Source organism: Muntiacus reevesi, chromosome X (genome assembly GCF_963930625.1).
Source record: "Muntiacus reevesi chromosome X, mMunRee1.1, whole genome shotgun sequence".
Classification (NCBI taxonomy): Eukaryota; Metazoa; Chordata; class Mammalia; order Artiodactyla; family Cervidae; genus Muntiacus; species Muntiacus reevesi.
The window spans coordinates 35,155,680-35,178,031 of NC_089271.1; the positions used below are offsets into that span (position 1 = coordinate 35,155,680).

Sequence of the window (22,352 nt, forward strand, 5' to 3'; positions counted from 1 at the left end):
CATGATATTCTGGTTAAAAATGTCATATTTGAATTTTGAACTTAATACACCTATATATAGTATATATGCATATACATAGACACATATATGCCATTGTTATTAAGAAGATAAAACTTTCTCCCTCTTTTCCCCACCTCTCTCCCTCTTATCCTTTCTCCTGTGTGTGTATGTGTTACGTATGTGTATGTCCTGCTTTACTAGTCAAAAGAATTTGTGTATTTTGTAAGGAGTTATTTACAGTAGAATGAAAATATGATTTAGCAAGTCATGGGCTTTTCTCATGTTAAACTTTTACTGAAGAATCTCAGAGAGGGGTTTATTGTAAATAATTTATTCATACATTTATATGAAAATTTTCAAATTCAAAGCATCCTTCAAAGAGGCTTTCTAGTATATGAGAAATTAAACATAACCTATTGAAATTAAAAGGGTTAAAGTTTCAGAAATTCCAAAACTTTAAGAACATTTTTTGTCTTTTAATTTTTTTTCTCTCTTTTATTGAAGTATACTTGAGATAGATACACACATATTCTTTTTTAATATTATTTTCCATTATGGTTTATCATAGAATATTGACTATAGTTCCATGTGCTATGCAATAGAACCTTGTTTATCCAGTCCATATATAAGAGCTTATATCTGCTAACCACAAATTCCCATTCTATTCTTCCCCCACCCCACCTCCCCACTGGCAACCATGAGTCTGTTCTCTATGTACGTGAGTTTGTTTCTGTTTCACAGGTAGGTTCATTTGTGCCATACTTTGGACTCACATGTAAGTGATATGATATGGGATTTGTCTTTCTCTTTCTGACGTACTTCACTTAATATGATAATCTCTAGTTCTATCCATGTTGCTGCAAATGGCATTGTTCTGCTCTTTTTATGACTGAGTAGTATTCCATTGTGATATACCACAACTTTTTTTATCCATTCATCTGTCAGTGAACTTTTAGGTTCTTTTCATATTTTGGCTATTGTAAATAGTGCTGCAACAAATATTGGGGTGCATGTATCTTGTTGAATTATAGTTTTATCTGGGTATATGCCCAGGAGTGGGATTGCTGGATCATATGGCAACTCTAGTTATTTGAGGAGCCTCCATACTGTTTTTCATAGTGACTGTGCCAACTTATATTCCCACCAACAGAGTAGGAGGGTTCCCTTTTCTCCACACCCTCTCCAGCATTTATTATTTGTAGACTTTTTAATGGTGGCCATTCTAATTGGTGTGAGGTGGTACCTCACTGTAGTTTTGATTTGTAATTCTCTAATTAATGATGTTGAACATTTTTTTCATGTGCCTGTTGGCTATCTGTATTTAAATATTTTTTTCTTAACATGAAACTACTACAAAAAGTTTTGCAAATTGTGTTGAACACTTGCCTATTGACATTTTGCAGTTTTATAAATTGTGACTGCTCTCTTTTTACCCTGTGGATGGGGCCTAAGGATACTTTTAATGCTATAATTCATTTTTATCTCATGTAGGAATTAATCATAGAAATAAAGTGAAAATAAAATAAAAAATAAATGAGGACTTTTCATGGAGGCTTAAGAAGCCACCTTCACAATGCAGTGAATCCACACAAATGAGCAAACATTATATTTGATATCAGTGAAATATACATGACTTTATGGAACAAGAGGAGATGTACATAGAGATTTTAGTTAGATAGATAGGCAGATATATAAAAGTCTTCTAGCTATTTAAATAGGATGCCTTCATTAATTATCCTGTATTAATTACTTTGCACATGACATTGCCTAGTGCTAGAAAGATACTCATTGGGGCTGTGAATTTAACACATCCTGCTTATACAATACTTCGAATTTGGGGTGACAGTTCTCAGTTTCTGTCGATATCCTGCTTAGAAGTGGTGGGTATAATATCTGAAACACGCAGTGTATTTTTAACACCTTTGTTGCAGAATGATTGATATACTATAAGTTGTACATATTCAAAGTACAATTTGAGAAGACAATGTATGTATATGGGCTGCTCTGGTGGCTCAGATGGTAAAGAATCTGCCTGCAGTGTGGGAGACCTGGGTTTGATCCCTGGGTTGGGAAGATCCCCTGGAGGAGGGCATGGCAACCCATTCCAGTATTCTGGCCTGGAGAATCCCCATGGACAGAGAAGACTGGTGCGCTACAGTTCATGGGGTCACAAAGAGTTGGATGCAACTGAGTGACTAAGCACAGCACAGCAACATATATATATATATACACCCATGAATCCATTGATTCAATTCAAATAGTGAATATATTTCACCCCTTAAAGTTTCCTTGTGTCCATTTTTAACCTTTTTTTTTTCCATTTTTAATCTTTTTGCCTCTGCTTTCCTTCTGCCCAATGTCACCCTTGCCCTGGACAACCATTTATCTGTTTTCTGTCGCTTTATATGCATCTTAACAGCACTGTGTGTGCGTGTGTGTGTGTATAAAATCACACATTGAGCACCCTTTTTTGAATTTTTTCTTTTGTGCATCATAATTATTTTGAGATCCATCTATACAGTGTATGTTTCAATAGTTTATTCCTTTTATTGCTGAGTAACAGTTCCTAGAATGGATATATCATAGTTTGTTCATCTGTTTACCTATGGATGGACATTTGGGTTTTGGCATGTTGTGCTAATTACAAGAAAAGCTAATTTGAGCATTCATGTTTATGTCTTTCTATGGGCATATACTTTCATTCCACTTGGGTAAATCACTTATGTATAGAATGACTGGATAACACAGTTACTGAATTTATAACATTTTAAGAAACTGCTAGACAGTTTTTCAAAAACATTGTTCCTTTTTCCATTCCCACCAGCAGTGTATAAATGTACCACTTTGTCTACATACTAAAATAGGGATAATGATTTCAATATTTTCCATTTTAACTTGTGTGTAATGCTATTTTATAGTGTGGCTTTAATCTATATTTTCACAATGAATAATAAATAATTTTGAGCATATCTTCTTGTGCTTGTTTTGTCTTCCATGTGAAAAGTGAAAACAAAAGCAAAAGTGTTAGTCGCTCAGTTGTGTCCAACTCTTTGTGACCCCATGGACTGTAGACTGCCAGGCTCCTCTGTCTATGGAATTTTCCAGGCAAGAATACTGGACTGGATTTCTATTCCCTTCTCCAGGGTTTCTTCCTGCCCCAGGGATTGAACCCAGATCTCCTGCATTGCAGGCAAATTCTTTACCATCTTAACCACCTTGTTATCCATATGCCTTCTTCATTGAAATGCTTTTTCAAGTCTTTTGTTCATGCCCCTATTGAATTGTGTTTTCTTATTGTTGAATCTTTAGACTTTTTAAAAGTGTATTCTAGATATATTCCCTTTATTATATACATGCTTTACAAATTTTTCTCCCAATATGTAGTTTTCCTCTTAATTTGATTAACAGTGTCTATAGAATAGCAGAAGTTTTTATTTTTCCCAGCTATATTGAGATTTCATTGACAAATTAAAATTGTATGTTCTTAAGATGCAAAATGTGACAATTTGATATACATATATTTTATGAAGTGATTATAGAAGTTTTTAATTTTAATGAAATATAATCTATCAGTTTTTTTTTTCTTTTACATTCAGGAAGAAGCATGTGGTTTTAATTGCAGTCTAGACTATCACTGCTTGCTTCAGTAATGAAGTCATAGATTCTTGCTAAAGTTAAAATATAATCCACCATTCTCTACAACAGAAATCTGAATTCTGTAGATTTTGATAATCCTTTATAATCCTTTCCTGTTGTCTTTAGTTTCTTGATATACTCATGTCAAAATGTATTATGGAAAGAGCAAACAGTATAATTCCATGCACAAAGAAGTGGAGCCTATAAGACTACCATCTGGAGCTTAACTATCATAGGTTTAAATTAAGAGTTTAGAAAGAGTGGGAGACAAGAGTTCTTATGGCAGTGCGGCTGCAGCCCTGGGTTTCTTTATCTCTGTTCTTCATCAACCACATGATTTTGTTTTTCCACCTTGCCTCTTGGCTCCCTAAGGAGAAATAAAAGAAAGTGAATCAGAAATAAGGATAAAACAAAGAAAGGAAAAATTGACAGAGAAGGAGGAAGAGGGCGAGTAGAGAATTCCTTAGGCTTTCATCTTTAGTCTCCTTACTCAAATTTTAAAGGGTAGTATTTCCCTGGTGGCTCAGAGGTTAAAGCGTCTGCCTGCAGTGCAGGAGACCTGGGGTCAATCCCTGAGTTGGGAAGATCCCCTGGAGAAGGAAATAGCAACCCACTCCAGTATTCTTGCCTGGAGAATCCCATGGAGGGAGGAGCCTGGTAGGCTACAGTCCATGGAGTCGCAAAGAGTCGGACACGACTGAGTGGATTTCATTTCATTCATGATGTTGGATGGTTTTACCAGTGGTCATGTATGGATGTGAGAATCGGACGGTGAAGAAAGCTGAGCGCTGAAGAATTGATGCTTTTGAACTGTGGTGTTGGAGAAGATTCTTGAGAGTCCCTTGGACTGCAAGGAGATCCAATCAGTCCATCCTACAGGAGATCAGTCCTGGGTGTTCATTGGAAGGACTGATGCTGAAGCTGAAACTCCAGTACTTTGGCCACCTCATGCGAAGAGTTGACTCATTGGAAAAGACCTTGATGCTGGGAGGGATTGGGGGCAGGAGGAGAAGGGGACGACAGAGGATGAGATGGCTGGATGGCATCACCGAATTGATGGACATGAGTTTGAGTAAACTCTGGGAGTTGGTGATGGACAGGGAGGCCTGGCATGCTGTGGTTCATGGGGTCACAAAGAGTCGGACACAAGTGAGGGACTGAACTGAACAGAACTGACTGATGACATTAGAGACCCACTCCAGTATTCTTGCCTGGGAAATCCCATGGACAGAGGAGCCTGGTGGCCTACAGTCCATGGGGTTGCAAGAGTTGGATACAACATAGCAACTAAATAACAGTGATATTTGAGAAACAGCAATTATGATTAATTTGATCATATATAGTATAATGTGCATAGAAAAAATACTTATGAAAAAAACTTCATGACAGTTAATGTACCTGCAAGAAATTCTCAAGTGGATAAAATTCAGACCGTACAGTGATTTTTCCATAACAGTTCTCCTCATTCGTGAGAGGGAGTGGTAAAGGTCCATTGGAAGGAGCGGGAAGTACGTGAGGGAACCAAGTTTAAAGAGTCAACGACCTTGTCAAGTTTAACTGTTGCCATGGAATCTTGCTTTTGCAGGTTTTTTAAGGGATGATATATTTTAAGCGATCAGTGAGCAGTATCTGAGAGTTATCACGTTAGGTCAGAATAAGTGTTTTCGAGGTATGTGAGTGATTTTTCTGTTTTTCTGATCAAATGCCCATTTATTCCGTGATATTTGCACATGGTTTAATGTGCCATATCCCATATTCTATGTTAGGAAAATATATGTGCCTTTGTCACTTACTAACTCTATGACCTGGAGTAAGTTACCCAATCTTCTCTATACCCTCAGTTGCTCAGCTTTAAAATAAATTCAGTGAGTAATTAACTCATATATTTATGAAAGTAGTTAAAGAGATAATGAATGTGAAGCATTTTGCACTTGCCTAATGCAGAATAATCATTCAGTAAATATTTTTTCATTATTTTCAAAAGAAATTAATGTGAAATTACATTCTTCAGTCTATAAATTTGAGTTTGATATTTACATTTTACAAGAGTATGAAATTAGAAAAAAATAATTCCTAATTTTTAAAAATGACTTATATACTAGGGGATTTGTTTTACTTGCTATTCAAACATTTAGACTGTTTACAAAGGGCAAATAATCCATTTCTCAAAATACAAGTTTGTGCTATTAAAAAACGTAATAGCTATATTTATGATTCCTATTAGAATTTTTGTAACACTCATTCAAACTGAAAATCTCCATTAAATGAACGATGTTGTATTTTAGAGAGTTGCTTTTGTTCACTACTATTATTTCTTTTACACCTATAGTTTTTCCAAAGTAGTCTAATAATTTTCCTATCACTCTGATAAACTCAAGCACCAATAATCAAGGCTTTATTTTTGTTCCATTTTGAATTAGTTGGCTTTTGCCAGAAAAGAGGAATACAGGGAGCGAATTAATCACATGTACATATATATTGTGGCAAAATATCATTGTCATTTGAAATACATATTCTTCTTGTAATTATTTACTGCATTTTGTTTGAAGGTTCATTACTACCAGTCATGTTGCTGAGTCAATAGTTATTCTTCGTAATAAAAGTTTATAAGAAGTTGACCACATATCTCTTCTACCATAGTTAATTAATAACTGAAAATAAAATGCCATTTAAAAATGTGATTGTTTAAAAATAAAACCTATATTGCCAATGAAAAAGTTTTTCACTGGAGAAAATGTATATAAATCAGTGGTGTAATTCCAAGATACATTTTTAAAATGTTATTTCAATTAAAACATAAGCTACTAAATAGACCTTTAATTTCTCTTACAGTTCTCTTCATCCATTTCTGTTTTTTTAGTTGAATGTGTAATTTCTCATTTTGGTATATAACATATGGTCTTATACTCATATAGGACTTTTGAGCTGTTTTTCAAACAGTTGTCAAATTTCTATCTGCTATAGGGTAATAAAAATATAATAATGTTTAAATGGGTATGTTAGAGGAAGAAAAAATGTGTCAAATATATAAATAACTGAAATGAGAAAGAATAGAAGAAGTGTACTTTTAATTCTTGAAATTATTTCATAGTATTTGAAGTAGTGATTAGTGAAAAGTGAAAGTGAAGTCACTCAGTCGTGTCCAACTCTTTGCGACCCCATGGACTGTAGCCTGCACCAGGCTCCTCCATCCATGGGATTTTCTAGGTGAGAGTACTGGAGTGGGTTGCCATTTCCTTCTCTAGGGAATCTTCCCGACCCAGGGATTGAACCCAGGTCTCCTGCATTCTAGACAGACACTTTACTGTCTGAGCCACCAGGAAAGTCCGAAGTAGTGATTAGCGTCCCTTATTATTTAGTACACATATTAACATATGTAAGTTTATCCAAATAATGGTTTTATCTAACTGAATTGTTATATTAGTTTTCTTTTCTAATTGTTCATTGCTGGTGTATATAAATTTACCCTTCATTCATTCATTCCTGAAATGAGTCTCATTTGATTCTGATATAAAATTCTTTTGATATGCTGCTGATTTTCTAGTATTTTATTGAAAATTTTTGAATCAATGTTCATTGGGATATTTAATTTTAGTTTTCTTGTACTGTCTTTGTCTAGTTTTTGTATCACGGCAATGCCGGCCTCCTAGAATGAGTTAGAAATTTTTCCCTCCTCCTCACTATTTTGGAAATGCTAATTCTTCTTTAAATGTTTGGTAGAATTAAACAGTGAAGCCATCTTGTGCTGGGCTTTTCTCTGCAGGGAGTTTTTGATTACTGATTTAACTTTCTTCCTAATTTTGTGTCTGTTCAAGTTTTCTATTATTCATACATCAGTGAGTGTTTTAGGAAATTATCCATTTCATTTAAGTTTATCCAATTTTTGGCACATAATTGTTTATAATATTCTCATATATATGCATATATAATGTTTTTTATTTTGGTAAAAATAATAGTAATGTCCTACTTTATTTCCGATTTTATTCATTTGAGTCTTCACTCTTTTTTCCTAGTCCATCTAGCTAATGATCTACCACTTCTGTTGATTTTTTCAAAGAACAAACTTTTGGGGTTTTTTTTTTTGTTTCCTTTATTTTTCTGTTCTGTATATTATTTCCCTCCATTCTAATTCTTTTTTTCTTACTGCTAATTTTGGGTTTAATTTGCTCTTCTTTTTGTAGTTCATATAGTGTACAGTTAGGTTGTTGATTTGAGATTATTCTTTCTTTTAATGAGATCATTTACTGCTATACATTGCCCTCAGCACTGCTCTTATTGCATCCTTTGTTTTATATGCTATGTTTTCATTTTCAATTTTCTCAAGATATTTTCTAATTATTATTGTGATTTCTTCTTTGAAATATTGTTTGAGTATGTTGTTTAATTTCTAAATTTATATACTTCCTTCTGTTATTTATAATTTCATTCCATTGTGATGAGGAAAAATGCTTTGTGCAATTTCAGTATTTTAAAATTTATTAAGATTCACTTCGTGGTTTCACATGTGATCTACCCTAAACATTGTTCCTTATTCATTTGAGAAGAATGTGTCTTCTGCTGCTGTTTTGTGGGACTTTCTATGTAGTCAGTTAGGTTTAGTTGTTTTATAGTTTTATTCACATCCTCTATTTCCATATTTGTCTCTGTCTAGTTGTTCTATCCATTAATGAATGTGGGATATTGAGGTCTCTAGCTATTATTGTAGGATTATCTATTTCTCCTTCTGGTTTTATCAATTTTTTCTTCATTTATTTTGGGCCTCTGTTTTTAGGTGTGTATAGGTCTATAGGCTTTAATCTAATATTGCTAAATTGAATCTTTTTTATTTAATAATTGTTACTATTGCAGAATGATCATGTTAAATCTAAATATCAATCAGTGCACACTTAGAATTTTTTTCTTGTATTGAGAACTTTTAAGATTTACTCTCTTAGCAACTTTCTAATATGCAATACAGTATTATTAGCTGTAGTCATCATGCTGTAAATTACATTCCCATGACTTATTTTATAACAAGAAATTTGTACCTTTTGACTCCCTTCACCCTTTTCGCTAACCCCACCCCCACTCTTTGCCTCTGGCAACCACCAATCTGTACTCTGTATATATAAGCTCATTTTTGTTTGCTTACTGGTTTTTTAGTTAACTGAATCTTTTATTAATGTATAGTGCCTTTTTGTTTCTTGTATATTTTTTTGATATCTAATAAATGAATGGTTTCCAAAATACAGTTTAAAATACTAATAAGAGCAGTAAAATAACCCAATTTTAAAAACTGTCAAAAAATCTGGAGAGACGCCTCACCAAAGAAAATATTCTGATAGGATATAAGCATATGGAATGGTTTCCAACATCATATGTCTTTTTAGGGAACTGCAAAATAAAACAACAATGAGATAACACTACATACCTATTAGGATGACTAAATCCAGAAGCTCTGACAATACCAAATGCTGGTAAAGATGTAGAACAGTTGGAACTCTCACTCATTATGGTGAGAATACAAAATGGTACAGTGGTACAGGTGCTTTCGAAGACAATTTAACAGTCCTTTACAAAACAAAACATACTCATAACATAATCCAGCAATCATCAGCTCGTTTTGTATTTACCCAAATGAGCTCATACTTTAGGTCCACACACAAAAATTTACACATGGATGTTTATAACAACTTTATTCATGATTACCAAAATGTGGAGGCAACCCTGGTGTCCTACAGCAGGTGAATGGATACATAGTGTTATAGCCATACAATTGGATATTTTTCAGTAATATAAACAAATGACGAAAAGACTGAACAAAGCTTAAATGTATGTTGCTTAGTGAAAGAAGCCAATCTGAAAAGGCCATCTATACAACATTCTGAAAAGACCAGTGGTTGCCAGTTCTGGGAAGGAGAGTTTGGGGAAGAGGGATGAATGAGTGGGATACAGGGGATTTGTGGGGGGATATGAAACTATTCTCTGATACTATAATGGTAGATAGATGAAGGGCTTCCCTTGTGGTTCAGCTGGTAAAGAATCGGCCTGCAATGTGGGAGACCTGGGTTCAATCCCTGGCTTAGAAAGATCCCCTGGAGAAGGAAAAGGCTACGCACTCCATTATTCTGGCCTGGAGAATTCCATGGACTGTATATAGTCCATGGGATCACAAAGAGTTGGACATGACTGAGCGACTTTCACTTTCAGGTAGATGAAATTATACATTTGCCAAAGTCATAGGATGTACAACACAAAGAGTGAACCAGAATGTCAGCTATGGACTTTAGTTAATAATGATACATTATTATCAGCTCATCACTTATAAGTAATGTACTATCTAATGTAGGATGTTTATAATGGGGAAACTACCAAAGGTATATGGGAACTATCTGTACTTTACACTCATTTTTTGTAAACATTAAACTCTTTAAAAAAAATCTACTAATTTAAAAAAAGTGTGGACTTTACATCACAGTGCTCATGTTCAAATTCCAGCTGTGTTATTAAACGCTGATTGACCTTGAGCAAGCTACTGAACTTTCTTGTGTCACAGTTTCACTTCTTTAAAATGGGGGTAGTAATAGGACTTATTTCATAGGTATGTTTTGGAAAAAGTTGTCAGCTTTTGTAAATCCCTGGAACAATGCCTGGCATATAGTAAGTCCTACATAAGCATAAACTATGTAGTCATTTAATTCCCCAAACAACTAGCACCATTTTACAAATGAGGCGAGTGACATGTTCAGGGCTAAATTTGCAGTAGTAGAGTCAAGAGTTCGAATCCATATTCTATCAAAAGTCTGATGTTCTTTCTACTGTATACCCTGTCTTTCCACAATCTGCTTGTGAACGTATACCAAGCTCCTATGTAAAATAAGAAAGCCATGTTTCTAATAGGACATGAAGTTTAACTTGTAACTTATGTGCCTTTGTGAAATTTCAAAACAAGGGAATTGAAAGTAATAAGATAGGAGTCATATCAGCAAGATGGCAGAGTAGAAGATCCACCAATTGTATCCCTCTTCAGCACAATCATTTGAAAACCTTCCAAGGACAAAAGTGACATTGTGGGATCCAGGTAGGAGACCACGAAAGCCTGGTGGAGTCCAAAACCAAGGAGGACCATTTTGAAAAGGCAGGCTTATGCTCAGATGACAGTATTGCCACCTGTGATCCTGGCTACAGACCAGAAAACACCCCTGTGGATTGTTACAGTCCCATTTGACTTTGGCCCTGCCATTGGCACTATCTGCCAAGGAGTTTAGCAGGAGTCATGCCTGCCCCTGCCCTGTATAGCAGACCCACAGAATTCAGTCCCATGTGTGGACCCTGCAGTGGTCCATGACACAGCTTCATCCCTCTTAGCTGCCACTTCTGGAGAAGGCAATGGCACACCACTCCGGTACTCTTGCCTGGAAAATCCCATGGACGGAGGAGCCCGATAGGCTGCGGTCCATGGGGCTGTGAAGAGTCAGACACGACTGAGCGACTTCACTTTCACTTTTCACTTTCATGCACTGGAGAAGGAAATGGCAGCCCACTCCAGTGTTCTTGCCTGGAGAATCCCAGGGACGGGGGAGCCTGGTGGGCTGCTGTCTATGGGGTCGCACAGAGTCAGACACGACTGAAGCGACTTAGCAGCAGCAGCAGCTACCTACCTGAGGACCATCTGGGAGACATGCCTGCCTGTGCCCCTGTGGCAGGCCCTCCAACTTTGGTTCACCTGAAGATCCTCAAAAGACCCTGTGACTTGACAACACTGAAATACAAAGGATCATAAGAGACTACTATCAGCAGCTCTATGCCAATAAAATGGACAACTTGGATGAAATGGACAAATTCTTAGAAAAGTATAACTTTCCAAAACTGAACCAGGAAGAAATAGAAGATCTTAACAGAACCATCACAAGCAAGGAAATCGAAACTGTAATCAAAAATCTTCCAGGAAACAAAAGCCCAGGACCAGATGGCTTCACAGCTGAATTCTACCAAAAATTTAGAGAAGAGCTAACACCTATCTTACTCAAACTCTTCCAGGAAATTGCAGAAGAAGGTAAGCTTCCAAACTCATTCTATGAGGCCACCATCACCCTAATTCCAAAACCAGACAAAGATGCCACAAAAAAAGAAAACTACAGGCCAATATCACTGATGAACATAGATGCAAAAATCCTTAACAAAATTCTAGAAAACAGAATCCAACAACATATTACAAAAATCATACACCATGACCAAGTGGGCTTTATCCCAGGAATGCAAGGATTCTTTAATATCCGCAAGTCAATCAATGTAATACACCACATTAAAAAATTGAAAGATAAAAACCATATGATTATCTCAATAGATGCAGAGAAAGCCTTTGACAAAATTCAACACCCATTTATGATCAAAACTCTCCAGAAAGCAGGAATAGAGGGAACATACCTCAACATAATAAAAGCTATATATGACAAACCCACAGCAAGCATCACCCTCAATGGTGAAAAATTGAAAGCATTTCCCCTGAAATCAGGAACAAGACAGGGGTGCCCACTCTCACCACTACTATTCAACATAGTCTTGGAAGTTTGGGCCACAGCAATCAGAGCAGAAAAAGAAGTAAAAGGAATCCAGATAGGAAAAGAAGAAGTGAAACTCTTGCTGTTTGCAGATGACATGATCCTCTACATAGCAAACCCTAAAGACTCTACCAGAAAATTACTAGAGCTAATCAACGAATATAGTAAAGTTGCAGGATATAAAATTAATACACAGAAATCCCTTGCATTTCTATACACTAACAATGAGAAAACAGAAAGAGAAATTAAGGAAACAATACCATTCACCATTGCAACAAAAAGAATAAAATACTTAGGAGTATATCTACCTAAAGAAACAAAAGACCTGTACATAGAAAACTATAAAACACTGATAAAAGAAATCAAAGAGGACACAAACAGATGGAGAAACATACCGTGTTCATGGATTGGAAGAATCAATATTGTCAAAATGGCTATTCTACCCAAAGCAATCTATAGATTCAATGCAATCCCTATCAAGCTACCAACGGTATTTTTCACAGAACTAGAACAAATAATTTCACAATTTGTATGGAAATACAGAAAACCACGAATAGCCAAAGTAATCTTGAGAAAGAAGAATGGAACTGGAGGAATCACCCTCCCTGACTTCAGACTCTACTACAAAGCCACAGTCATCAAGACAGTATGGTACTGGCACAAAGACAGAAATATAGATCAATGGAACAGAATAGAAAGCCCAGAGATAAATCCACGAACCTATGGACACCTTATCTTTGACAAAGGAGGCAAGGATATACAATGGAAAAAAGACAACCTCTTTAACAAGTGGTGCTGGGAAAACTGGTCAACCACTTGTAAAAGAATGAAACTAGAACACTTTCTAACACCATACACAAAAATAAACTCAAAATGGATTAAAGATCTAAATGTAAGACCAGAAACTATAAAACTCCTAGAGGAGAACATAGGCAAAACACTCTCTGACATAAATCTCAGCAGGGTCCTCTATGACCCACCTCCCAGAATATTGGAAATAAAAGCAAAAATAAACAAATGGGACCTAATGAAACTTAAAAGCTTTTGCACTACAAAGGAAACTATAAGTAAGGTGAAAAGACAGCCCTCAGATTGGGAGAAAATAATAGCAAATGAGGAAACAGACAAAGGATTAATCTCAAAAATATACAAGCAACTCCTGAAGCTCAATTCCAGAAAAATAAATGACCCAATCAAAAAATGGGCCAAAGAACTAAACAGACATTTCTCCAAAGAAGACATACAGATGGCTAACAAACACATGAAAAGATGCTCAACATCACTCATTATTAGAGAAATGCAAATCAAAACCACAATGAGATACCATTACACGCCAGTCAGGATGGCTGCTATCCAAAAGTCTACAAGCAATAAATGCTGGAGAGGGTGTGGAGAAAAGGGAACCCTCTTACACTGTTGGTGGGAATGCAAACTAGTACAGCCACTATGGAAAACAGTGTGGAGATTTCTTAAAAAACTGGAAATAGAACTGCCATATGACCCAGCAATACCACTTCTGGGCATACACACTGAGGAAACCAGATCTGAAAGAGACACGTGCACCCCAATGTTCATCGCAGCACTGTTTATAATAGCCAGGACATGGAAGCAGCCTAGATGCCCATCCGCAGATGAATGGATAAGGAAGCTGTGGTACATATACACCATGGAATATTACTCAGCCGTTAAAAAGAATTCATTTGAATCAGTTCTAATGAGATGGACGAAACTGGAGCCCATTATACAGAGTGAAGTAAGCCAGAAAGATAAAGAACATTACAGCATACTAACACATATATACGGAATTTAGAAAGATGGTAACGATAACCCTATATGCAAAACAGAAAAAGAAACACAGAAGTACAGAACAAACTTTTGAACTCCGTGGGAGAAGGTGAGGGTGGGATGTTTCAAAAGAACAGCATGTATATTATCTATGGTGAATCAGATCACTAGCCCAGGTGGGATGCATGAGACGAGTGCTCGGGCCTGGTGCACTGGGAGGACCCAGAGGAGTCGGGTGGAGAGGGAGGTGGGAGGGGGGATCGGGATGGGGAATACGTGTAACTCAATGGCTGATTCGTGTCAATGTATGACAAAACCCACTGAAATGCTGTGAAGTAATTGGCCTCCAACTAATTAAAAAAAAAAAAAAAAAAGATAAAAAAAAAAAAAAAAAAAAACCCTGTGACTCAGCTCCAACTACTCTTAGCCATGATCTGGGAACACTCCTACAAGGAGACATGCTTGTCTATATTCAGAGGTATGTCCCCATACAGTGTTCTGTCTGTGCCGTCAGAACTGCTTGCCCAAGTACCTAGCGTTTTAACCACAGATACCTGTTAAAGTGATCCTATTTAGAATAGGGTCTTTGAAGATATAATCAAATTAAAATGAAGTCATGCTGAATTCGGGTGAGCCCTGACCCAATATGACTGCTGTCCTTATAAGAAGAGGAAAGTAGACACAAGTAGGTACAGGAGAGAACACCATGCAAAGATGAAGGCAGACTGGAATGATACATCTACAAACCGAGGAATGCCAAAAATTGCTGGTAAACAGCAGAAACTAGGAGGGGGGCATGGAACAGACCCTCCTCAGAATCTCCGGAAGGACCCAACCCTGCCGGTACCTGAATTTCAAACATGTAGCCTCCAGAACTGTGAGAAAATAAATATCTGTTCAAATACCAATTCATATCCATATATATCTTTTAAACACAAATACACGCATACAGACCCACCACACATAGCAGGTCATATGAGACATAAAGCTCTGTAAATGGCTGCTTTCACTCAGAGTATCATGGATGTGTTTTCAATTCAGATTTCATAGATTTTTTTCTTTTGATTAGATGAACAATCATCCAAATAAATGTTTATCTTAATTCATGTAACTAGTCATGCATAGATGGAAATTGAGTTCCTCATTTTTTGTAATGACAGATAGTATTGCAGCAGCATCTTTGTAAATAACTCTGCTAGTTTTCTGATGGGGATAATATTTAAGATATAAGCTATTTAGAGGATAAAAATTAAACTTACATATCAAAGGGAATGTACAACAATTTGGTGAATGTTGCAAAATTACCCTCCAAAATATGTAGTACCAATTTTTACTCTTACCAATAGTATCTGAGACAGGTGTTACTCAACACTTATCAATAATTGATATTATCAAAGGTTTTAAAAATTATCAATCTGAAAGAGTAAAGTATTTTTTATTTTTAATTATTGGACTTGTTTTGGGGAACATACAGTTTTTGAATCTATATTCCTATGGATTATCTATAATTTTGATACATGTTATTTTAGCTTTAAATATTAAATTATAGCTTTATCTCCTATTTGCTTTATCTTTAATTCTTTCTAAAGGTTTAAGTACCATGACAATATTTTATTATTTGCCAATTTGAAAGAAGACACTTACTAAACTTGCTTAGAGCAGTGCCAAGATATTGCTTTGATTTTTTCTTAAAAAAATGTATTTATTTTATGCCTTTCATTTTTGTGATTTATATAGTGCATTTCATCCAGATTCTAGTGCTGAGCCTAACATGATATTAGAGCTTATATGTATGTATGTATGTGTGTGTATGTACACATGCATGTGTGCTAAGTCGCTTCAGTCATGTCCAACTCTTTGAGACACCATGTACTATAACCTGCCAGGCTCCTCTGTCCATGGGATTCTCCAGGCAAGAATACTGAAGTGGGTTGCCATGCCCTCCTCCAGGGAGTGTATATGAAAATAAATATTAGAAAGTGCATGCATTTACACACACACATGCACTAGATGGAGAGAAGGCTTTTTGGAAATTGGATGCTATTACAGAATGTTTCAAAGAGGGAGAATTGAAGATGTAGACGAGAGTAGGGATGATTACAGCAGCCAGATCCTGGGGTAGACCAGAGTAGATGGAATCTAGTACACATAGCCAGGAGCTGTCCAGATAGGAATGTATCAGTCATTCTTACTAGAGGAAAGCCAGAGGATAAGGTCACCATTGTGGAAGGGTTTGTCAGTGATGGGGTGGGATTGTGAAGAAATTCTTTATAGAAAGTGTGTATTTTCTTAGTGAAATAGAAATAAGATGATCAGCAAGGAATGAGGAGGGAGATGGAAGTGTGGGAAATTGAAGGGAAAAGAATATTTGAATCATCCTCTAAAGATGAATAAAAAGATATGAATATAGCAAGCTGGTGTTAAGATATCAGGGTCAATTTCTGAATTATTTCCTTATATATTAGCTTCAGTTTAAAAGTTAATACCAGATTAATCCCAGTTAATCCCAGTGGGATTGCTGGGTCATATGGCAGTTCTGTTTCCAGTTTTTTAAGAAATCTCCACACTCTTCTCCATAGTGGCTGTACTAGTTTGCATTCCCACCAACAGTGTAAGAGGGTTCCCTCTTCTCCACACCCTCTCCAGCATTTATTGCTTGTAGACTTTTGGATAGCACCCATCCTGACTGGCGTGTAATGGTACCTCATTGTGGTTTTGATTTGCATTTCTCTGATAATGAGTGATGTTGAGCATCTTTTCATGTATTTGTTAGCCATCTGTGTGTCTTCTTTGGAGAAATGTCTGTTTAGTTCTTTGGCCCATTTTTTGATTGGGTCATTTATTTTTCTGGAGTTGAGCTGCAGGAGTTGCTTGTATATTTTTGAGATTAATCCTTTGTCTGTCGCTTCGTTTGCTATTATTTTCTCCCAATCTGAGGGCTGTCTTTTCACCTTGCTTATAGTTTCCTTTGTTGTGCAAAAGCTTTGAAGTTTCATTACGTCCCGTTTGTTTATTTTTGCTTTTATTTCCAATATTCTGGGAGGTGTGTCATAGAGGATCCTGCTGTGATTTATGGGTGTGGAGAAAAGGGAACCCTCTTACACTGTTGGTGGGAATGCAAACTAGTACAGCCGCTATGGAGAACAGTGTGGAGATTTCTTTAAAAACTGGAAATAGAACTGCCATATGACCCAGCAATCCCACTTCTGGGCATACACACTGAGGAAACCAGATCTGAAAGAGACATGTGCACTCCAATGTTCATCGCAGCACTGTTTATAATAGCCAGGACATGGAAGCAACCTAGATGCCCATCAGCAGACGAATGGATAAGGAAGCTATGGTACATATCCACAATGGAATATTACTCAGCCATTAAAAAGAATTCATTTGAATCAGTTCTAATGAGATGGATGAAACTGGAGCCCATTATACAGAGTGAAGTAAGCCAGAAAGATAAAGACCAATACAGTATACTAACACATATATATGGAATTTAGAAAGATGGTAATGATAACCCTATATGCAAAACAGAAAAAGAGACACAGATGTACAGAACAGACTTTTGGACTCTGTGGGAGAAGGCGAGGGTGGGATGTTTCGAGAGAACAGCATCAAATCATGTATATTATCTAGGGTGAAACAGATCACCAGCCCAGGCTGGATGCATGAGACAAGTGCTCGGGCCTGGTGCACTGGGAAGACCCAGAGGGATCAGGTGGAGAGGGAGGTGGGAGGGGGGATCGGGATGGGGAATACATGTAAATCCATGGCTGATTCATGTCAATGTATGACAAAAACCACTGCAATACTGTAAAGTAATTAGCCTCCAACTAATAAAAATAAATGAAAAAAATAAATACATAAAAGTTAACACCAGTCTTTTATAAGTCAATTTTATTATAAGAAAATTTTCAGGTAAAGAGTATGAATTTTTGACACCATGTTTTTTGAACAAAATTTAGTACTTTGCATATGAAATACTTAAAGGAAAGTTCATGCTTAGGATATTGTATTAAGCAAAATAAACATTTTAATGAGGTAATAAATGAGTGTTACAAATGACTTTAGAAAATATGTAAGAACACTCACTCAAGACCAATATGTTTTCTGAAGGCTGATGCAGTTCTATTATTTACTACATTTCCTTAATTACTATGAGAAAGCTGTTTAAAAATTACCATTTTAATGAATATTTAAAATATTTCCTTGAACTTTCTATTAAGTTCTGTCTAATTGTTAGTTTTGAAAACTAAACCCTGGTTAATCTGACATCTTGCATCTATGTGTTGTAGGTACAATTACATTTTCTGTTAAAAGCAAGCATGATGGTGATTCTCAGGAAGACTCCGATGAAGATCAAGATGGAGATCAAATACCCTTCTATAAGAAATCATTATCAGAACTATCTGACAAGTTTGATGAGGAAAAACCAGGTAAATTTATTATTATGGAGAGTTTCATGATCATCATCCATTTATAAGTCAATAGCTACTTTACACTCAAAATATATATACAGTGTGTATTTCATATATCTGTAAGGATTGTATTATTTCAGGATTAATAGCATGTTGTTAATTTCTGAATTTGTACTACTATTAAAATGAGTAGATTATAATACTTCAGGTTGAAGGCTGCCTACTCTTTCATAAGTGAAGAACTTTACACATATTTCTGTTACTGAACATAAAATTTCAGTCAAATTCTGATAAAATGTTAATGAATATATTATTTTAACGATTTAATGTGTTTCTTTTTTAAATATAGGAAATGATAGCAGTCTTCCTCATATGCAAAAGAAAGTAAATGCTTTTGTTTCCCCTTCCCATATTATAAAGCTTCCTTTGAATGTTGTTAAACATCATATCTTTTCAGTAGAAATTTGAAGGAAAATGGGTTTATGAAGAGTTGGAATAGACAGGGCAGGTTTCTGTGAGACTGGGTGAATGAGTTCTCTTATGGGTGAGTAGCAGGGACGGAAGAGGGAAATAGAGAAAAGTGGGTCGACAAGGGCAAAGTTCTACCAGAGGCATACCAAAATAGAAATCTTTATTAAATGAGTTTGTGTTTAATCAGGATTCTTCAAAGAAAGAGACATATAATATAACATAATATAATACAACATGCAATCCAATATAGTATAGTTAAATATAATATAATAATCTATATCTTTATAGAGAGAGACATTTTAAGGAATTGGCTAACATAACTAAGGAGATTGGCAAGTCCAAAATCTATAGGGCAAGCACATCCTTGCGTGCTAAGTCGCTTCAGTCGTTTCCGACTGTTTGTGACCCCATGGACTGTAGCCCGCCAGGCTCCTCTATCCATGGGATTTTCCTGGCAAAAATACTGGAATGGTTGGCCATGCCCTCCTCCAGGGGATCTTCCCGACCCAGGGATTGAACCCATGTCTCTTACATCTCCTACATTGTAAGTGGATTCTTTGCCACTGAGCCACCAGGGAAGCAGGGTGGAAAATTAGTAAAAGTTGCTGTTGCAGTCTTGAGTCCACAAATTGCTCAGGAAAGACCAGGCAGGCTACAAGCTCTGAGAGGGTTTCCATGTTTCAGGCTTGGCTAAGAATTGCTTCTCTTTCAGGTCACTTCAGTCTTTGCTCTTACGGCCTCCAACTGATTGGAGTTGGCACACTCACAGAAGCAGAGTATTCTGCTTTACTAGAAGTCTACTGATTAAAGTATTCATGTATCTTCCTACCAACATTTAGACTGGTGTGTAATCAAACAACTGGACACCATAGTCCAGCCCAGTTGATATATAAAATCAACCATCACAGAATACATGGATTAAAAGGGATATCCAGGCACTTACTCAGAACAGTTTAGGAAGAGAAGAGCTAGGCCACTGCAACAGTTGACTGGGTTTGAAGTGAAGAGAACAGTGTTTTTTAGGGTGGTGATGGGGATAGAGAAATATCCCTAAAGATGGAAAACATTTCAGAAACTAGCATTAGATGCTTCTCTTGAGAGAATAGATAGTGTTAGTCACTCAGTTGTGTCTGACTCTTTGTGATCCCATGGTCTATAGCACACCAGGCTTCTCTGTCCAAGGAATTCTCCAGGCAAGAAGAGAGCAGATAGGAAGTGAGAATTGATTCCAAAATTTAACAAGGTTTTCTTGTATCTTGTTTGTATCTTGGAGGTCCTATCTAAGGGATGCCCAAGGGAGAGTGTTTATCAAAGTCTATTGTGGGGGATCCTGAGGGAGTCATGTTAGGAAATTACATTTACTTGTGACTGTGTGGGCTATTTAAAAATTTTTAAATTAAGTTTCAATTATTCAACATAAATTATATAAGAAACATTCTTACATTAAAGTATTTGTGCATATCATTCAATTATTTTATTTCAAAAAATATCTTAAAATGAAATCATTGGATCAAAGGGAAAAACAATTCTTAAACATTTTAAACATGTTAAAGCACTCTTCCAATTTTTATCAATTCAAATTTCCATTATAACATATAAGATTGTCTCTTTCAACCTGACCCTCGTTAAAACTGGATGTTACCATTATTTTTCCTATTTCCCTATTTGGAAGCCTAAAAATTTCTTATCTAATTGTTTTCATTTCTTCTTTGTCCCAGCTTTACTGGAGTATAGCTGGCTATTAAAAATTGTACATATTTAAAGTGAACAAATAGATTTGATATACATATACATTGTGAAATGTTTACCAGAATCATCCTAATTAACATATTTATCATCTCACATGAAGTGAAGTGAAGTGAAGTTGCTCAGTCGTGTCTGACTCTTTGCAACCCCATGGACTGTAGCCTACCAGGTTCCTCCATCCATGGGATTTTACAGGTACAAATACTGGAGTGGGTTGCCATTTCCTTCTCCAGGAGATCTTCCCATCCCGGGTCTCCCGCATTGTAGGCAGACGCTTTACCGTCTGAGCCACCAGGGAAGAACATAGTTACCACTTTTTTGCAGAAGAAGGTAAAAACACAATCTACCTTCTAACTGAATACTGTCAAAATATGCATACAATTTAAAGTGATCTATATTCAATATAATAACCTATCAAATCTGAGTGGCATATTTTAGAAATATCTAATATTTAGATAAATTTTAGGTTCACAGCAAAACTGAGAGGAAGATTCAGAGTTTTCCCATATACCTCCTGCCCTCACACATGGATTGTCTACCCCATCATTAACATACCCCACCAAAATAGTACATGTCACAATTAACAAGCCTATACACACACACACACACACACACACACACACACAAGATCTACCTTCTAGCAAATTTAGAGTATACGCTCTACCCTGTTAACTATAATTACCTTGTTGTACATTTTATCTCCAGAACTTACTCACTTTGCATAACTGAAGCTTCTCTAATTGAAAAGAAATGTACTGCTGAGCAATCAGTAAGAAAAAGACCATAGTTATTACAGGGGATGGAAAGGTTAATTCTGTTTGAGTAGGAATATGGAAAGGCCTGTCTGAAGAATTGGGAATAACTGTGCATATATTTTTCCTGGTTCTTAATCTATTTTGCAACCTGTCATCACACAGCTTAGATTTTTAAAATAAAATAATCAATGATATGCACAGATATTTTAATATAAGAATGTTTCCCATATGATTTATTATGTTAAATAAATAAAACTTAATTTTTAATTTGATTTAAAGTGTTTTTGAATAGATATCATCTGCATATATTTTTTTTCCCATTTTTGATGAAAAATAATTGTCATACATCACTGTAGAAGTTCAAGGCCATACAGCTTGATGGTTTGATTTACACGTCTTGTGAAATGATTACCACAGTATGTTCAGCTAACATCCATCTTCTCATACAGATACAATAAAAAGAAGAAAAAGATAAAAGGAAAAACAATTTTCTCCTTTTGAAGAAAACTCTTAGAATTTACTCTCTTATTTTTTATGTATATCATACAGCAGTGTTAATTGTAGTCATCATGCTGTACATGACCTCCCTAGTACTTAATTATTTTGTCTTTTGACCACCATCCTTCATTTCTCCCTACTCCCGTCTTCTGCCTCTGGTAACCACAAGTCTGATTTCTTTTTCTATGAGTTTTGGTTTTTTGTTATTGTTTTGGTTGTTTATTTTAGACTACACATATAACTGAAATCATGAGTATTTTTTCTTCTTTACCTGACTTATTTCGCTTATCATAATGCCTTCATAGTCTGTCCTTGTTGTCACAAATGGTAGGGTTTCCTTGTTCTTTATGGCTGAGTAAGATTCCACTGAACATATATATTACAACTTTTTTATGCATTCATTCATCAATGATACTTAGGTTGCTTCCATGTGTTGGCTGTTATAAATAATATTGCTATGAACATGAAGGTACAGATATCTTTTTGAGTTCATATTTTCATTT

The 22,352-nt window shown here is 35.9% G+C and overlaps 1 protein-coding gene across 1 annotated transcript in view; it reads left to right on the top strand.

Annotated features, from left to right (window-relative positions):
- The window catches only part of CFAP47 (cilia and flagella associated protein 47), a 490,506-nt gene that overhangs the window by 337,260 nt on the left and 130,894 nt on the right, over positions 1-22,352 (top strand). Inside the window, exon 50 of the mRNA XM_065916701.1 lies at positions 18,257-18,397. Coding sequence (XP_065772773.1) covers positions 18,257-18,397 — 141 coding nt within the window. The remainder of the gene's footprint in view (positions 1-18,256; positions 18,398-22,352) is intronic.